Source organism: Mytilus californianus, unplaced genomic scaffold (assembly GCF_021869535.1).
Source record: "Mytilus californianus isolate M0D057914Y unplaced genomic scaffold, xbMytCali1.0.p SCAF_18, whole genome shotgun sequence".
Taxonomy (NCBI): domain Eukaryota; kingdom Metazoa; phylum Mollusca; class Bivalvia; order Mytilida; family Mytilidae; genus Mytilus; species Mytilus californianus.
Genome location: NW_026262666.1, coordinates 6,648,122 through 6,667,233, shown reverse-complemented (window position 1 = coordinate 6,667,233; position 19,112 = coordinate 6,648,122). Strand labels below are relative to the sequence as shown.

Here is a 19,112-nt window from a genome sequence, read left to right as displayed (position 1 = left end):
TGTATATAGAATAATGAAAAGGGCAAGGTGCAATAAAGGTCTTTATATTTGGCCTTACTTTTCATTCAAATTTAGAATTTCAATATAAGATGACATTTTCATTTCTGTTTTAAAGTTGAGGTGTGGCAAAATTAAAATAAAATGCTCCGCAGGGCGCAGCTTGATACGACCGCAGAGGTCGAACCCTGAACAGTTGGGGCAAGTATGGACACAACATTCAAGCTTGATACAGCTCTGAATTTGGATTGTGATTAAATATTTGACACAGCATAGGTTTCTGACACAGAATGAATGTGGTCTAAGAACTTAAAAATTTTAAATTGGACATTCACCTATTATGGTCCAATATCCAAAATCTAAATACATGGTTAGATTCAGCATATCAAAGAACCCCAAGAATTCAATTTTTGATGAAATCAAACAAAGTTTAATTTTGGACCCTTTTGATCTCAATGTGGACAAAAATGATAACAGGGCCCAAAAATCAAAAATCTAAATACATGGTTAGATTCAGCATATCAAAGAACCCCATATATTCAATTTTTGTTGAAATCAAACAAAGTTTAATTTTGGACCCCGATTTGGACCAACTTGAAAACTGGGCCCATAATCAAAAATCTAAATACATGTTTAGATTCAGCATATCAAAGAACCCTAAAAATTCAATTTTTGTTAAAATCAAACTAAGTTTAATTTTGGACCCTTTGGACCTTTATGTAGACCAATTTGAAAACGGAACCAAAAATTAAGAATCTAAATACACAGTTAGATTCGGCATATCAAAGAACCCCAATAATTCAATTTTTGATGAAATCAAACAAAGTTAAATTTTGGACCCTTTGGACTTCAATGTGGACCAATTTAAAAACGGGGCCCAAAATCCAAAAACTTAATACACGGTTAGATTCAGCATATTAAAGAACCCCATATATTCCATTTTTGTTGAAATCAAACAAAGTTTAATTTTGGACCCCGATTTGGACCAACTTGAAAACTGGGCCCATAATCAAAAATCTAAATACATGGTTAGATTCAGCATATCAAAGAACCCCATATATTCAATTTTTGTTGAAATCAAACAAAGTTTAATTTTGGACCCCGATTTGGACCAACTTGAAAACTGGGCCCATAATCAAAAATCTAAATACATGGTTAGATTCAGCATATCAAAGAACCCCATATATTCAATTTTTGATGAAATCAAACAAAGTTTAATTTTGGACCCTTTTGATCTCAATGTGGACAAAGTTGATAACGGGGCCCAACAATCAAAAATCTAAATACATGGTTAGATTCAGCATATCAAAGAACCCCATATATTCAATTTTTGTTGAAATCAAACAAAGTTTAATTTTGGACCCCGATTTGGACCAACTTGAAAACTGGGCCCATAATCAAAAATCTAAATACATGGTTAGATTCAGCATATCAAAGAACCCCATATATTCAATTTTTGTTGAAATCAAACAAAGTTTAATTTTGGACCAACTCGAAAACTGGGCCCATAATCAAAAATCTAAATACATGGTTAGATTCAGCATATCAAAGAACCCCATATATTCAATTTTTGATGAAATCAAACAAAGTTTAATTTTGGACCCTTTTGATCTCAATGTGGACAAAGTTGATAACGGGGCCCAACAATCAAAAATCTAAATACATGGTTAGATTCAGCATATCAAAGAACCCCATATATTCAATTTTTGTTGAAATCAAACAAAGTTTAATTTTGGACCCCGATTTGGACCAACTTGAAAACTGGGCCCATAATCAAAAATCTAAATACATGGTTAGATTCAGCATATCAAAGAACCCCATATATTCAATTTTTGTTGAAATCAAACAAAGTTTAATTTTGGACCCCGATTTGGACCAACTCGAAAACTGGGCCCATAATCAAAAATCTAAATACATGGTTAGATTCAGCATATCAAAAAACCCCATATATTCAATTTTTGTTGAAATCAAACTAAGTTTAATTTTGGACCCTTTGGACCTTTATGTAGACCAATTTGAAAACAGAACCAAAAATTAAGAATCTAAATACACGGTTAGATTCGGCATATCAAAGAACCCCAATAATTCAATTTTTGATGAAATCAAACAAAGTAAAATTTTGGACCCTTTGGACCTCAATGTGGACCAATTTAAAAACGGGGCCCAAAATCTAAAAACTTAATACACGGTTAGATTCAGCATATTAAAGAACCCCAAGAATTCAAGAATAAAACCCCATTGAAATTGATCAAGAAATAAGCAATTTATACGAAGTATCTTCTTTTGCACAATACTGAGCAATTGATTATTTCTTGCTATTGCGCAATACTGTACAATTGACAATTTCTTGCTATTGCGCAATATTGTGCTATTGGATATTTCTTGCTATTGCGCAATACTGTGCAATTGAAGATTTCTTGCTATTGCGCAATACTGTGCAATTGAAGATTTCTTGCTATTGTGCAATACTGTGCAATTGAAAATTTCTTGCTATTGCACAATACTTATTATATAATAATTTACACATCCTGTTTGGTGTGTATCTCCTACCATATCATTATTATTTGCTTTTAAATATAAATCAGAAATAACCAACTTAAAATGGAAAATTTTAAAAGAAAAAAAAAAAGGAAAAAAAGAAAAAAAAAAGAAAAAAAAAAAAATCCCCCCCCCCCAAAATTTTTTGAACCCCCTTATGATTCATCACCCCCAAACTCAATCTCAGCCTTCCCTTTGTGGTATGGTACCTTGCAGTACAATTTCAGAGAGATCCATACACTTGAACACAAGTTATTGTCTGGAAACTAGAAAAATGCTTATTTTTGGCCCCTTTTTGGCCCCCAATTCCTAAACGTTTCGGGCAATTACCCCCAAACTCAATTCCAGCTTTCCCTTTGTGATATGGAACCTTGTAGTACAATTTCAGAAATATCCAAACACTTACACACAAGTTATTGTCATGAAACTAGAAAAATGCTTGTTTTTTGCCCCTTTTTTGGCCCCTAATTCCTAACATTTTGAGGCAATTACCCCCAAAATCAATTACAGCCTTCCCTTTGTGATATGGAACCTTGTGGTACAATGTCAGAGAGATCCATACACTTACACACAAGTTATTGTCTGGAAGTTACAAAAATGCTTATTGTTGGCCCCTTTTTGGCCCCTAATTCCTTAACTGTTGGTACCATAACCCCCAAAATCAATCCCAACCTTCCTTTCATGGTATTGAACCTTATGGTAAAATTTCATGGAGATCCATTCACTTAAACTAAAGTTAGAGTGCGAAAACCAATGTGTCTTCGGACGACGCCAGACGACGCCGGACGACGACGACGACGACGACGACGACGACAACGACGACGACGACGACGACGACGACGACGACGCCAACGTCATACCAATATACGACCAAAAAATTTTCAATTTTTGCGGTCGTATAAAAAAAAAACAAGAGTTTTTACCCCTGATGTCACAATAAATGCAGTTTTAACGTCACGAAAAAGGCCTTTCTACATGTTTTTGTAAAAACTCCAAAGATTTGGGTCATTTCTTGCATAGTTTTTAGACCCCTTTGAGCACATGAAAGTACCAACTTAATAAATTACACAATTTTGTCTATATGAACAACCACTTTCATATAAATATTATTATGGTGCTTGCATGTGATCAAAAATGCCTAATAGATATTTATGAAAATACACAATGTATGTATATCTGGTCCTTTTGTGTAAAAAATTTGGAATTTTACTATCTTGGTGATCTTTAGGTGTAATACCACCAAATCATAGTACGTCACATCCGGTTGCATACGAAAATAGGTCGAAAAAAAATATTCCCTTGAATTTGACAGTTGTAGGTAATTGATCCTACATTTCATTGCAGTAAATCATTTCTGGGTCATATACATATATCTTGGGTATTTCAAAGCACCATTATTTTTTTATTTGGGGTTTCTATAGAATATTTTGGAAACTTGAGGTTACATGGTTACTAAAGCTTGTATACAGGTTAAAAAAGGGGGAAAATTTGATTGGTTAACTTCCAGTGATGGTTATTTCTTGCTATTTAAGTGAAATATTACAAGTAATGAAATATTCTGAGTGGATTGAGTCTCCAAAACACATTTTATGAGAAAATTGCCTTGAAATAGGACTTTACCATGAATATTAGTTGACAGAACAAGCCATACTTAGAGCTTTGGGGAGCTTTTTCTCCTTATTTCTTATATTCTGCTATACTAGAAAATTTTTCCTAAGAAATACTTTAATAAATATATAGTTTTAAGTAAATGAAATTATTTTTAAAGCAGTAACAACAAATTATTCACCAAAAGAGAAGCTTTTTATGTCCCTCTCTGGAACGCGGCCTACATTTAAGTTTTACGTAAGGACTTATCGAAACCTCCTTGGAGAGAGTAAACTTTTATATGGATAGTTCATTCAGATTGAATACTTCAATTAATCATTTATTATAACATTTCTATCATAAATGAGTGAAGGTTACCCTAAAATTTTTATTTATTGGCCTAAAAAGTAGAAATTTTGAGGAAATGGGAGGTATAAATGGACCAAAAGAGACCTTATAAGGAAGACAAAGAGGTCCATTAGTAGTATTTATCATCCTAAAGTCATCTTTTGTATCATCTTTAACTGTTTGTAGGCAGATGAGATAAATATTTGATCATTTATTGGTCCACACTATATTCTATCATGATGCGGCTTGGTTTGGATTTTTCGAAGAAATTTTGCTCGAATCGCTGTAGATGTCATCTTACATTATACTAGATTTTTCTCAAACTATTGAACTCATTATGACAAAACTTGACAGGAATGCTTGAAATAACCAGTATTACAAAGGAAAAAAGTCACATTCAGTTTATTTAACAAAAAAGTCTTCTTTAGGTGTAATACCACCAAATCATAGTACGTCACATCCAGTTGCATACGAAAATAGGTCGAAAAAAAATATTCCCTTGAATTTGACAGTTGTAGGTAATTGATCCTACATTTCATTGCAGTAAATCATTTCTGGGTCATAAACATATATCTTGGGTATTTCAAAGCACCATTATTTTTTTATTTGGGGTTTCTATAGAATATTTTGGAAACTTGAGGTTACATGGTTACTAAAGCTTGTATACAGGTTAAAAAAGGGGGAAAATTTGATTGGTTAACTTCCAGTGATGGTTATTTTCTTATATGCAATGAAATGTTATGTGAAATTTTTTCTATAGTACTGGACAGGATAAAACTTTACTCATGCCAAGTATTTCTTTATTTGAAACAAAGATAAATTCTGCACAATTTTTTGAAAAGTGCAAATTTAACAAAGACTAATAGGGGAAAATCAATGGTGGTATAACACCTAATATGGGAAGCTGTACATGCACCTTTGACCTTGTGAGTACTCTCATGTGTTAAAATTTCTTGCTATTTAAGTGAAATATTACAAGTAATGAAATATTCTGAGTGGATTGAGTCTCCAAAACACATTTTATGAGAAAATTGCCTTGAAATAGGACTTTACCATGAATATTAGTTGACAGAACAAGCCATACTTAGAGCTTTGGGGAGCTTTTTCTCCTTATTTCTTATATTCTGCTATACTAGAAAATTTTTCCTAAGAAATACTTTAATAAATATATAGTTTTAAGTAAATGAAATTATTTTTAAAGCAGTAACAACAAATTATTCACCAAAAGAGAAGCTTTTTATGTCCCTCTCTGGAACGCGGCCTACATTTAAGTTTTACGTAAGGACTTATCGAAACCTCCTTGGAGAGAGTAAACTTTTATATGGATAGTTCATTCAGATTGAATACTTCAATTAATCATTTATTATAACATTTCTATCATAAATGAGTGAAGGTTACCCTAAAATTTTTATTTATTGGCCTAAAAAGTAGAAATTTTGAGGAAATGGGAGGTATAAATGGACCAAAAGAGACCTTATAAGGAAGACAAAGAGGTCCATTAGTAGTATTTATCATCCTAAAGTCATCTTTTGTATCATCTTTAACTGTTTGTAGGCAGATGAGATAAATATTTGATCATTTATTGGTCCACACTATATTCTATCATGATGCGGCTTGGTTTGGATTTTTCGAAGAAATTTTGCTCGAATCGCTGTAGATGTCATCTTACATTATACTAGATTTTTCTCAAACTATTGAACTCATTATGACAAAACTTGACAGGAATGCTTGAAATAACCAGTATTACAAAGGAAAAAAGTCACATTCAGTTTATTTAACAAAAAAGTCTTCTTTAGGTGTAATACCACCAAATCATAGTACGTCACATCCAGTTGCATACGAAAATAGGTCGAAAAAAAATATTCCCTTGAATTTGACAGTTGTAGGTAATTGATCCTACATTTCATTGCAGTAAATCATTTCTGGGTCATAAACATATATCTTGGGTATTTCAAAGCACCATTATTTTTTTATTTGGGGTTTCTATAGAATATTTTGGAAACTTGAGGTTACATGGTTACTAAAGCTTGTATACAGGTTAAAAAAGGGGGAAAATTTGATTGGTTAACTTCCAGTGATGGTTATTTTCTTATATGCAATGAAATGTTATGTGAAATTTTTTCTATAGTACTGGACAGGATAAAACTTTACTCATGCCAAGTATTTCTTTATTTGAAACAAAGATAAATTCTGCACAATTTTTTGAAAAGTGCAAATCAAACAAAGACTAATAGGGGAAAATCAATGGTGGTATAACACCTTTAGACTATTTTGAAAGCTGAAAAGGGCACTTACTGCACCTCCCCCTTAAGAATGTGCTTAGATCAGGTTTAAAAAAATTTGTTAGATGTTCGGACTCCTTGGTTTTTTTACTTCGATACAGGGTAAAATATTTTGCCCCATAACACCCATTTTTCTTTCAATAGCTCATAAAAGGTCAATTACCAAAATTTAACAGATTCTAGATTTCTTTTCTTTCGATTTGAGAAACAAATAATACCAATGCAAATATAAGGTAAAAGTCCGAGTCAGCCTTTTCCTGCCATTTTTTATACGACCGCAAAAATTAAAAATTTTTTGGTCGTATATTGGTATGACGTTGGCGTCGTCGTTGTCGTCGTTGTCCGGCGTCGTCCGAAGACACATTGGTTTTCGCACTCTAACTTTAGTTTAAGTGAATGGATCTCCATGAAATTTTACCATGAGGTTCAATACCACGAAAGGAAGGTTGGGATTGATTTTGGGGGTTATGGTACCAACAGTTAAGGAATTAGGGGCCAAAAAGGGGCCAAAAATAAGCATTTTTGTAACTTCCAGACAATAACTTGTGTGTAAGTGTATGGATCTCTCTGACATTGTACCACAAGGTTCCATATCACAAAGGGAAGGCTGTAATTGATTTTGGGGGTAATTGCCTCAAAATATTAGGAATTAGGGGCCAAAAAAGGGGCAAAAAACAAGCATTTTTCTAGTTTCATGACAATAACTTGTGTGTAAGTGTTTGGATATTTCTGAAATTGTACTACAAGGTTCCATATCACAAAGGGAAAGCTGGAATTGAGTTTGGGGGTAATTGCCCGAAACGTTTAGGAATTGGGGGCCAAAAAGGGGCCAAAAATAAGCATTTTTCTAGTTTCCAGACAATAACTTGTGTTCAAGTGTATGGATCTCTCTGAAATTGTACTGCAAGGTACCATACCACAAAGGGAAGGCTGGGATTGAGTTTGGGGGTGATGAATCATAAGGGGGTTCAAAAAATTTGGGTGGGGGGGGATTTTTTTTTTCTTTTTTTTCTTTTTTTCCTTTTTTTTTTCTTTTTCCATTTTAAGTTGGTTATTTCTGATTAATATTTAAAAGCAAATAATTATGATATGGTAGGAGATACACACCAAACAGGATGTGTAAATTATTATATAATAAGTATTGTGCAATAGCAAGAAATTTTCAATTGCACAGTATTGCGCAATAGCAAGAAATCTTCAATTGCACAGTATTGCGCAATTGCAAGAAATCTTCAATTGCACAGTATTGCGCAATAGCAAGAAATATCCAATAGCACAATATTGCGCAATAGCAAGAAATTGTCAATTGTACAGTACTGCGCAATAGCAAGAAATATTCAATTGCACAGTATTGTGCAAAAGAAGATACTTCGTATAAATTGCTTATTTCTTGATCAATTTCAATGGGGTTTTATTCTTGAATTCTTGGGGTTCTTTAATATGCTGAATCTAATCGTGTATTAAGTTTTTGGATTTTGGGCCCCGTTTTTAAATTGGTCCACATTGAGGTCCAAAGGGTCCAAAATTTAACTTTGTTTGATTTCATCAAAAATTGAATTAGTGGGGTTCTTTGATATGCCGAATCTAACCGTGTATTTAGATTCTTAATTTTTTGGTTCCGTTTTCAAATTGGTCTACATTAAGGTCCAAAGGGTCCAAAATTAAACTTAGTTTGATTTTAACAAAAATTAAATTTTTAGGGTTCTTTGATATGCTGAATCTAAACATGTATTTAGATTTTTGATTATGGGCCCAGTTTTCAAGTTGGTCCAAATCGGGGTCCAAAATTAAACTTTGTTTGATTTCAACAAAAATTGAATATATGGGGTTCTTTGATATGCTGAATCTAACCATGTATTTAGATTTTTGATTTTTGGGCCCCGTTATCAACTTTGTCCACATTGAGGTCAAAAGGGTCCAAAATTAAACTTTGTTTGATTTCATCAAAAATTGAATTCTTGGGGTTCTTTGATATGCTGAATCTAACCATGTATTTAGATTTTGGATATTGGACCATAATAGGTGAATGTCCAATTTAAAATTTTTAAGTTCTTGGACCACATTCATTCTGTGTCAGAAACCTATGCTGTGTCAAATATTTAATCACAATCCAAATTCAGAGCTGTATCAAGCTTGAATGTTGTGTCCATACTTGCCCCAACTGTTCAGGGTTCGACCTCTGCGGTCGTATCAAGCTGCGCCCTGCGGAGCATTTTATTAACAATTAAATATCTTGAAAAGGAGCTCCATAACCTATCAATATTCTTAGCTTAATTTGTTCCTTAACTAATGCTGTTCTAATACAGTACCATTCAAGAGGACCAGCTCTCCCACACCCTACACCAAGGAAAATGTTGGAGTCACTCCGAAAAACTCCGATATTCCTCCCAAAATGTTGGGAGGAATTTAGGAGTAATCTCTCCCAAAATCGTGTAAATGTTTATTGTGATAGCTACCTCACTCCCTACACCGAGGAATTAATTGCCCTTATCCTACTTTGATCTCTACCCGCAGACCACTGATAGGGTAATTGGGTTACCTGACAGGTACATTTTGTAAAGGTTGATGTAATAAAGAATTATATTTCCGGTCTACTGTACCAGTTTAAGTGTCAAACAGGTGTATAATTTTAAATGTCTTTTTATACTGGTTAAGTTTAATTTTTGTGGTAATAATAAGTTAAAATATTTTCGTATTTCTTGCTTGCCAATCTAAAAATATCTTTACCTAAATGTACTTGCTTTAAAAAAAAAAGGATTATAAAATATAGTGGAAAATGTGAAAAAACGCATTATTTTTTTCAAAGTTAAAGTCTTTATTTGAAAATTATGTGTCTCAAAGTTTTGTATATGCAAGGATTTGTATTTCTATACAAATCCTTGGTATATGCAAGTAAAAAGGAAAATTTATTCACCATTCGTTAGGCATAATAATTATGTAAGTCTACGGCATTTTCTTTTTATGATTATCTAACTGCTTGAATGAATAAAAGATTTAAAAGCAAAATGTTGTTGTTAATTCTTTCAATTGCATTAAAGTTTTATAAAAAATAAAAACTGTACTTAATTTTGACCTCAATGTCTTCACCAGTAAATTAATATTTTATTTACGAAATGGACATACTTGTGTAAAAATAACCGGAAACTTCCGCTAACTTTATGAGAGCAGTTTAAAGAAAATCATAAAAATTACGTGTCACAAAGTTTTGTATATGCAAGTAAAAAAGAAGATATTATTTACCATTCGTTATGCTTAATATTTACGGCATTTTCGTTTTACGATTTGTTGGCATTACTTTAGGATAATAATACATTTCGGTTACAACAGGAATACTTCCACAGCTGCATTAATTCGTCTTTGTATAATATTTATTTTCGCACAATGAATGTAAATTTGTGTCTTTTGAACAGTGATCGTAAAAGATTTAAAAATAATTATTAGCCGTGCGAAGACAATTCCACGATACACATCTCAGTTATCAACAGTTTGGGTTGAACTTGAACTTGACTTACTTAACAATGTTAAATGCTAAAAATAGTTAACATTAATTTTATCCACAGCACGAGATTTTTAAAGGGCGGGAAATAATATCACGTACCAGTAAACTCAGGTGACCTTTCTGGACGACCGTGGGAAAATTCATTCAGGTTTTTAAAGTTGCAGAACGACATTTTTTTGTGCGTTCTTATTGAGGGTCTAGAAGGTGTTTATACAATTGATTAACCGGAATCTAAAATATAAATCTTTTCCGAATAATCGAGAACACATCTTCTTTAGCTATTTGATGTTTTATGTTTTATCAGTCAAAACAGGGTAGACCTGAACATTAGTTAGACGTCCATGGTCAATAATATAAATTTATTGTTGATGAAATATTGAAATTATGATGGAAATTGTCCGGGGGGATCAATTGTGTTCAAATGACAAAAATACGATAAAGAACTGCCAATTGTGGGCGGTTGAGAAATTTTGAAAATGAAATGCTGACTGATTTAACTGGAATAGAATATTATGATGGGCAATTGAGGTTTAATAATAATTAAAGGATTAGTGACCTATCGGATGGCGATAAACGGATTACTTATCATCATAACTTTTAACATCTTTTGTAAACGTTAAATGGCTGAGCGTCATAAACTTGTCAAAAACATGAAGACCGGTAGAATTATAGTAATTTAATGCGAAAATATTTTAACACTTTCCAAATTTAAATGACGAAATCGATATAAAATACTTTCGTCAATTTGAAAACCGTTTCGTAAAATACGAAAATGACAAGCGCTAGCAAAATCACTTGAAGTTATTCCCTTTGTTCAACAGAGTTGTCACTTTACAGTTTCTTTTCGTAATTTAAATTATTCAAGTCTGTATAAATGTACCGAGGTGGTGAAACATAATATTTTAAATTGCTCAATAAATTGAGTTTACTTGTTGATCCGATGAATAGATTGGACGATAGAGTTACCGTAAAAACAACATTTTTTTTATTAGCCAGTTGATTTTTAAATAATGAACAATTAATGCACGGATATTGCTTATTGAGTAAGTCATAAAAGATTCTAATGGTGGCAAAATCGTCTTTGTTGAAAGAACACAATGTATGACCTGACCCAAGTTTTTTTCTTCAAATTTTTTCGTTTGTAAAATTATTTCAAAGATAATGGCGTGGGACAAAAACATATAAGATAATAATTATCTTATTCAAAATGATAATTTCACATCGTTATCTGTCAAAGAAAGGAAAACATTTGTTAAAATTTTAATACTGTTATTTTAAAGCACACCTGTGCAATCAAGATCGATTAAATGTACATAGGTAAATTATCTGGCTAATCCGATTATGTTGTCACGCGTCGTTAATTTTTAGTACATCAGATGGGCAATAAACCAATTAACAGCCACGCGGTGTTGGGAGAGAATCTTTGGAGGAATTTGGGAGTGAAATCCGCAGTACTCGGTGTTGCTCCGAAAAACACAGAAATCGGAAAAAAAACGATATCGAATCGATCCGTTTAAATGGTACTGTAGTATCAATTTTAAATTCTAGATTTTTTTTAATTTCACCTAAGAACATCCTTAACTCTTTTATAACAAGCAGATGAATAAATATATACTAACATTCCATTTAAAAATTCTTTCATATAAAACTTTACTTACAGTTATTGATAAACCTAGCCCATCATCAGCACCTTTCTGTATAAGAACCTTCCTCACATCTCCCAATCCATGCTGTTTTCTTAAGGATTTAAAGTCCTGCAAAATTAACCATAATATTATACTTAGAGAGCACAATATAATTCAGGTACAAATCACTCTTACTGGTGATTATTCTCGGTGAATTCTGGTGATTGTGGGTGAATCACTCTTTAAATTCATCAGGAAAATTTGTCAGGATTGTAAATCACCTCCAATCAATACTCTGTTTTAAATAAATTCACTTAGCAAGAGTGATTTTTCAATTGCCTTGTTTGTATTGAACCTGGGACTAATAGATAATGTAGTAGTCCCAGACTGAACCTAAAATCAAAATCAGACAAAATCATATCCTGTACTTTATATATTGCCAGATATTTTTTTCATTTTCATTGTACTTCTGTCCAGTATTATAATTTTTATAAACTACTTTTTTTATTGAATAGGAACATTGGAATTCCTTTAAAATAATTATGGAATATTATACTTGAGCTTTTTCATTAATCATTTGAGAAACAGATTATACCATTTTACCTATTAATCATGTAAATCATATTAATCCACACTTTGAATTGGATTTTCAATTTTTTTAAATGCTCAGAAATCTTTGGATGTTAACAAAAACATTAATGGTCTTGAATAAAAGTATTTACACTTTTGGTATTTAGCTGAATTTTGTCTCAGAATGACCTGAGATCTGCTCAAAATAACCTTCTGACGTCAAGCAACAATCAATTTTTTAATTATGACGTCAAATTTTTATTAAATTGTGATGTCAAATTTTATGGGAACTTGTGTGATTTTAAGTAATGGCAGACAAATTTGCATACAAGTGTAAGTATGTCTATGGATAATATCTCATTAAATGGGGTGCTGTGATAGAATATGTCCTGATAATAAGGATTTCATCATATCAATATTGAATATCAGCTGTGAGTCACAACATGAAGATCTTAGTCAATGCAAAATAAGAACAAAAAATAATTCATATTGAGTCAATCAGCTGATATTTTACAGTGTCAATATGAGGAATATTTCAGATTGCATTTGTGTTATTTCATGATAGAAATAATGTTTTTTTTTGGTTATACCACCAAAACAGATGAGAACTTAGTACCTTCAACCTAAATATTGTTCTATTAATGGCCTATTCAAACTAATATGCTTGTTATAAACTTTATGTTTTTTGTGCATTAGTGAGCACCATATTTTAAAAAGTTTCCTCGGAGATAAATGTGTAAATAACTCAATTTATCGCTATTTTACGAAAATTTCCTTTGATCTTACCGACTGATAATTTCCTTTCTCAGCAGAGTCTAGTGATATGAAAATTATCGCTAGAAACTAAGGGGGCAAGTGCCGTTGCTAATGAAATTGACATGAAATTGACAACGTCGTCATAGGTAAAATAGCGATAAACAGATTATCATTGGTCATCTCAACTCGGTTGCTTTTCTCGCTTTCGTCGTACCAGCTCAAGCGAAAAAATCAATCTTGTTGAGATGATCAACGATAATCTATAATTATATATGAAAATTTTAAAAAGCTCACGACTTGGGACAGACATATATAGAACAAACCCTATCCCTAATGTGTCTAATTCAAACAAAATCAAAAATATTATATAGAGTTTAGGAAACACAGGCCTAAGTTTATCTAATTTTACAAAACTTACATGGCCTGCAGGAACAGGTAATTTTTTCTTCCAATTATTCCGTCCACGACAAGCTCGTATAACTGTTTTGTGTCTATGTAGATGGATTTCTGCTTCTAACTGGTTCCAAAGTTTGTCATGCTCTGCTCCTCTCATGTCTCTACCTAACAACTGGATCTGCTGAATTCTGCAAAACATAAAAAACATGATAGAAGACTGTAGCAAATTTTTCATTCATATTTAAGAGGAGAACAAATTATCAATAAATCTTATATGCAAGCTCTGCAAATTGGGTCTACCACATTGAAAGGCAAAATGTTTGATTGCTGTCTCAATGATTGTGCCAACATCTCCATTTCTTCAAGGGGCCACAGTGGATAAATGGTTTAAGTAGTTCATCTACAGTAATCACTAGCATTTCAATACTAGAATTGTGCAGGGCTCGACATTGCCGTTTGTCCGATTGTCCAGGACAAGTGGACACAGACGTCAGGCAAGTAGATTCACCATACTACTTGTCCGATGGGACAAGTGAAAAATCGATATCAGATGGAAAATATATCAAATTCAAGACTTATAAATTCCAAAAACAATGGATGATTCTTTTATTGATCATACGAAATGAAATAAATATTCATTGATTGTACATGCTGGCAGCGGCTGACCAGGGGAATATAGGTAAGGGGGAAGGAAATCAATGTTAATATGCTGGGAAGATTTCATTCGAACCTCTCAGGGAGAAGCTTTCATATCGAAAAGGATAAATCTCGAGGGATCCTGGTCACCAAAATCGCGATCTCTAACATGTTTTAATCAGTTGAAACTCACAAGGCGGCCAGGTGTATTTAAAAATAAATGTTTGTAACGCATTTAGGTATATACCAGTGATTCCGAAGGTCGGTCAGACATAGGCAAATGTTCGGTAATTTTGAGTCTGGTCCGATTATTTTCTGTTTCATCTCGGACCAAGTGTTTAGTCATTAATTTAGGGATTTCCCATATTTTCCCGCCAAAAAGTTCCCAACAAATGTAAACATACAAATTTTGCATGTGACCATGATTTGTTTGCAGGATTACTGCTTTTTTTAATTTAATTTGGATATAGATATTCATTTTAAGGTACAGTCAAGCATTGGCATTTTTATAGAATAATTTAAATACAATTTTAAATTTTCAACTTGGAGAAACTTGGTCATACGATGTTTCATCGGTCCGAGTAATCTAAGGCCGAGTTGACTGTTTATAGCGACTGGTTTTTGGTAGAAATATTACCCGCCAAGTTAAATAAATAGGTCGTGGAACCAGTGTAGACATTATTCAACGAAGTTGTCAGATTTGACCGGTGTTTAGTACTGTACTTTGCCGATATTACAACAGTTTTGATGTTCAATGACAAATAAATTTACTAGCCCCTAGGGCTATCGCGCCACAGACTTTCACTAGCCCGACACAAACGTTACTAGTCTAGGGCTATCGGGCTAGCGTTAGTGTCGAACCCTAAATTATAGCATAACAAATTGCTCCCATCATTAGGTATGATCAAAGCTCAAGTGTTATTGGTGCATATCATCAATATGCAAGATTTTCACTTTATTTTGAATTCGGACAAGTGAGTTATGAGTTCAAACAAGTTGATTTTCTTTCAACTTGTCCGAAGGGACAAGTTAGAAAAAATGATAATGTAGAGGCCTGTTGTGATTTGAAATCATGTTTGTGGCAAGGTGAGCGGACTCTGAACTCAATTGACCAGGATTGCCAGTCATCTGGCAAAGGTTGTGGTTCTCTCCATCTTATCGGCTTACTTCACAAATAGAAAATGGCTGCCATGAAATAGGTACTTAGGATCTTTTTTTGTCTAGGTGCTTGAATACTCATCATAAAACTTATCATACATCTACTTCATTTTATATTTACCTTCCAGCTAATTCTTTGTCTAAATACTTAGCGGCAAGTCTTGCACCATAAACTTCTCCCTGCAGAGCTAAAACATATTGACGTAGTTCAGTATTTTCTTTCCTTAATTCTTTAACTTCTGCCTCTAATTTAGCCATGTTTAAAAATTCTGCTTTCTGTGCCTGCAATTCATCCTCCTGAAATTATAAAACAATGAATACTTTAAATTCAGAAATGTCTGCAATGATTTTATTATTGCTTAATTTGCAACAGATAATAGGTTTCGCCAAATACAAACTGGCATTTAAAATCATATAGCATTATTTGGCTAATTCATCTTCTTTCAGTTTCAAGATGAACCTAGGTTCAAGACTTCTTTGAAAGTATTATTCCTAAAAATATATATCCCACTGACCTCTCAACAAATTATATGGGTCACAACTTCATTACATGACGTATTAGCAAAACAAATATTTGACAGTATAAACAATGTACTGATACTACATGTATTCTAGTTCCTCGAGATACAAATTATAGACAAGAAAGGATATGGGAACCCATCCATGGCACAAAATCTGTACAAATGTATATGCACAGCAAAAAACACACAAAGCAAAGGAACAGCATATGTTCTCTAATAAATTTTCTGTCACTACAAAAAGTTTTTTCTCACCAGTTTTTTCATTATGCTTGTAGAATCAGCTTCTATGCCTTTTTCAGCCTGTTTTTGTAACTGTAGTGAGTGAAGTTGTAGTAAGACATTATGGAGTTCCTTCTCAACCAGAGCTTTAGAGGATTTCATTTCTATCATGTCCGATCTCATATCTACTAGCTGTGCCTGGAAATTAAATATAAATTAAATTGGAGGATTTCATTTCTATCATGTCCGATCTCATATCTACTAGCTGTGCCTGGAAATTAAATATAAATTAAATTGGAGGATTTCATTTCTATCATGTCCGATCTCATATCTACTAGCTGTGCCTGGAAATCAAATATAAATTAAATTGGAGGATTTCATTTCTATCATGTTCGATCTCATATCTACTAGCTGTGCCTGGAAATTAAATATAAATAAAATTAACCATGTTAACTAAGGTCATGAAGGTCAAGCCTAATATAATATGAAGATTATCTGTGAACTTATTGATTCATTGATTGTTACATTCTAAAATATATATACATGTATATATATAATATATAAGTCTAAATATGTGACAACTTTATGGCAGATGTTCTCCATCAGATAACATGTGGTTATACAGGGCTAACACCATAATTTATAAATACTTCGTCTCAAATTTAGCCCAACAATGTTAGATCTCCAAATTTTTGTTAATTTATATATATACATGTACATAAAATTGACAATGGAAATGGGAAATATGTCAAAGAGACAACAACCCGACCAAAGAGCAGACAACAGCCGAAGGTCACCAATGGGTCTTCAATGCAGTGAGAAAATGTCTATTACAGAAGTACAAGAGTGCACAGTTGTGAAACACATGTATCAGAAAGCTAAAATAAATATAATAAAAATTAAAAATATCATTCACATTATTTATTTTATGTTCATCTCAAGTACAATGTATATGTACATGTACATGTATTAACGTCAAGAAACAACATGGGAAAAATTACATAAACTCAAGGATGCTTGAAACAGTGATTTTTCTACCTTTTGGGACCTGGGCCCTAGTAGGCAATTGGGAAAAATGTGTCATATAATGTGTGAATTGGAAATAAATAAATAATTGTTTTCATCATATTTTAATGAGGTTATTTAATAGAATTCCATTTTCTATCATCATGATCATCATGATCATGTTCCAATTTGAACATCATCGACAAGTTTATCAAGGTTCTCATCTGCAAGGGTTCATCTTCTGTAGTGTAAAGTTTTGTTATAAAACACTTTGATCATACTGATTCGAAACAATGCTTTGCCGTCCCTAAAATGTTAATTCACATTGGTCAGGATCAATATCACCAAGCAATAGATCAAGATCTACAAAGGCTTTGTCATTTTGGGACCCTTTATAGCTTGCTGTTTGGTGTGAGCCAAGGCTCCGTGTTGAAGGCCGTACTTTGACCTACAATTGTTTACTTTTTACACATTTTGACTTGGATGGAGAGTTGTCTCATTGGTACTCATACCACATCTTCTTATTTCTATTGGGGGCAGAAATTTATTCACACTTTCGTGATTGAAAAGTATTTCAATCCAGTATGTAACCTGATTTTTGTAAGGATTTCATTTCAGGCTTTATGTTGATTACGAAATACCTGTTAACAACTGGACGTCATCCAGATACATACCTAAGCTATTCCATTATAAAACCTAGTTTTGAACATGTTGAAATATGATTGTTATATCCGTCTATATTTGAAGAGGGTTTTTTAGGAACAGTACAACAACCTTTATTTTGAACAAAATCTTGCGAATGATAAAATTATCAATAATCTTTCCTCTACAACCTGATTGGATTGGGAATTTCACTGGTTCATCTGAGAAAATTTCAGGTTTTTCCCAATTGGGAACGGGGCAAATATTCGGCCCACAAAATTTAAGGCATGGAAAATCTCTGTGAAAAAAATACACTAATTTCATGTAATGCATCTCTTTTTCAAACTTAATAACTGCAAGTCATCTGATATTAGAAAATATTTATATATATATATATTAAAACAAAAGTGGGTTATTGTGTTAATAAAGAGTAAAGTGTGAATGTAAATCTGCTTACTTCAACCGATGCACTGTCAATTACAAGAACTATGAGTGTACTCATGGCAATTTTGTGATGTAAACACTGATGTCTGTTACATTGAACCCTAAATCATGATTGATGACAGGTGCATATTGAGCAGGTTGAGAATAACATTTAGTATTTTTTTAAAAGACACGACAAGTCTTAGCTTGGTTGTAATAATTTCAAAAATAGATAGAAAATTGTTTTCTACAGAAAGTCTTACTTCAAGCTTTGCATTTGACTGAAATACTGTTTGAGCTTTGTGACAGAGTTGGGCAAATGCAGCACTGAGGGCTGTCATCTTTTGCCGTCCCTCAAATGTTAATTCACATTGGTCAGGATCAATATCACCAAGCAATAGATCAAGATCTACAAAGGCTTTGTCAAATTCTTTTTCTAAAAGTTCTAACCACCGAAACGATAAAGTAGCTGTCATTTTGGTGAGGCGACAAACATTAATTTTTTTCCTTCAAGGTCTAATTAGTTCGTGATAGGGAGCGAAGAAATTAATGAAATTACAAACGCTCTTAGGATTCAAATGAATAAAAACCAAAATGTCACACGTCATCTAACGGGAAAATTTCCGGAGAAATAAGTTTTTTAAGCGGCAAATTCAAAAAGATAAAATAAACCTTATTTCTAGGTTTATTGTATTTTTATGGTGAAGTTGTTAGTGATTGTTTTTCTTGTTGATAGTGCTTTTGTTTTTTGTTTTTTCCTTTTCTGTTGTTTTTATTTTTTGTTTTTGTTTTTGTATTTTTTTTTTTTAATTAAAATATATATGTTTGATACACCAAGGATTTATATAGTCGTTGATTACATTCATGGCACAAAATCACACACGCACTTGACGAAACCAAGCAAAACAAC

General features: G+C 32.7%; 1 protein-coding gene across 1 annotated transcript in view; it reads right to left on the bottom strand.

The window, feature by feature from the left end:
- Positions 1-18,716, bottom strand: part of LOC127726631 (Golgi-associated PDZ and coiled-coil motif-containing protein-like) — a 37,782-nt gene extending 19,066 nt beyond the window's left edge. The window contains exons 1-5 of the mRNA XM_052234052.1: positions 18,466-18,716; positions 16,166-16,330; positions 15,514-15,689; positions 13,621-13,786; positions 11,910-12,005 (exon numbers count right to left, since the gene is read on the bottom strand). Coding sequence (XP_052090012.1) covers positions 11,910-12,005; positions 13,621-13,786; positions 15,514-15,689; positions 16,166-16,330; positions 18,466-18,678 — 816 coding nt within the window. The 5' untranslated portion in view covers positions 18,679-18,716. The remainder of the gene's footprint in view (positions 1-11,909; positions 12,006-13,620; positions 13,787-15,513; positions 15,690-16,165; positions 16,331-18,465) is intronic.
- Between the last annotated feature and the right edge of the window lie 396 nt (positions 18,717-19,112).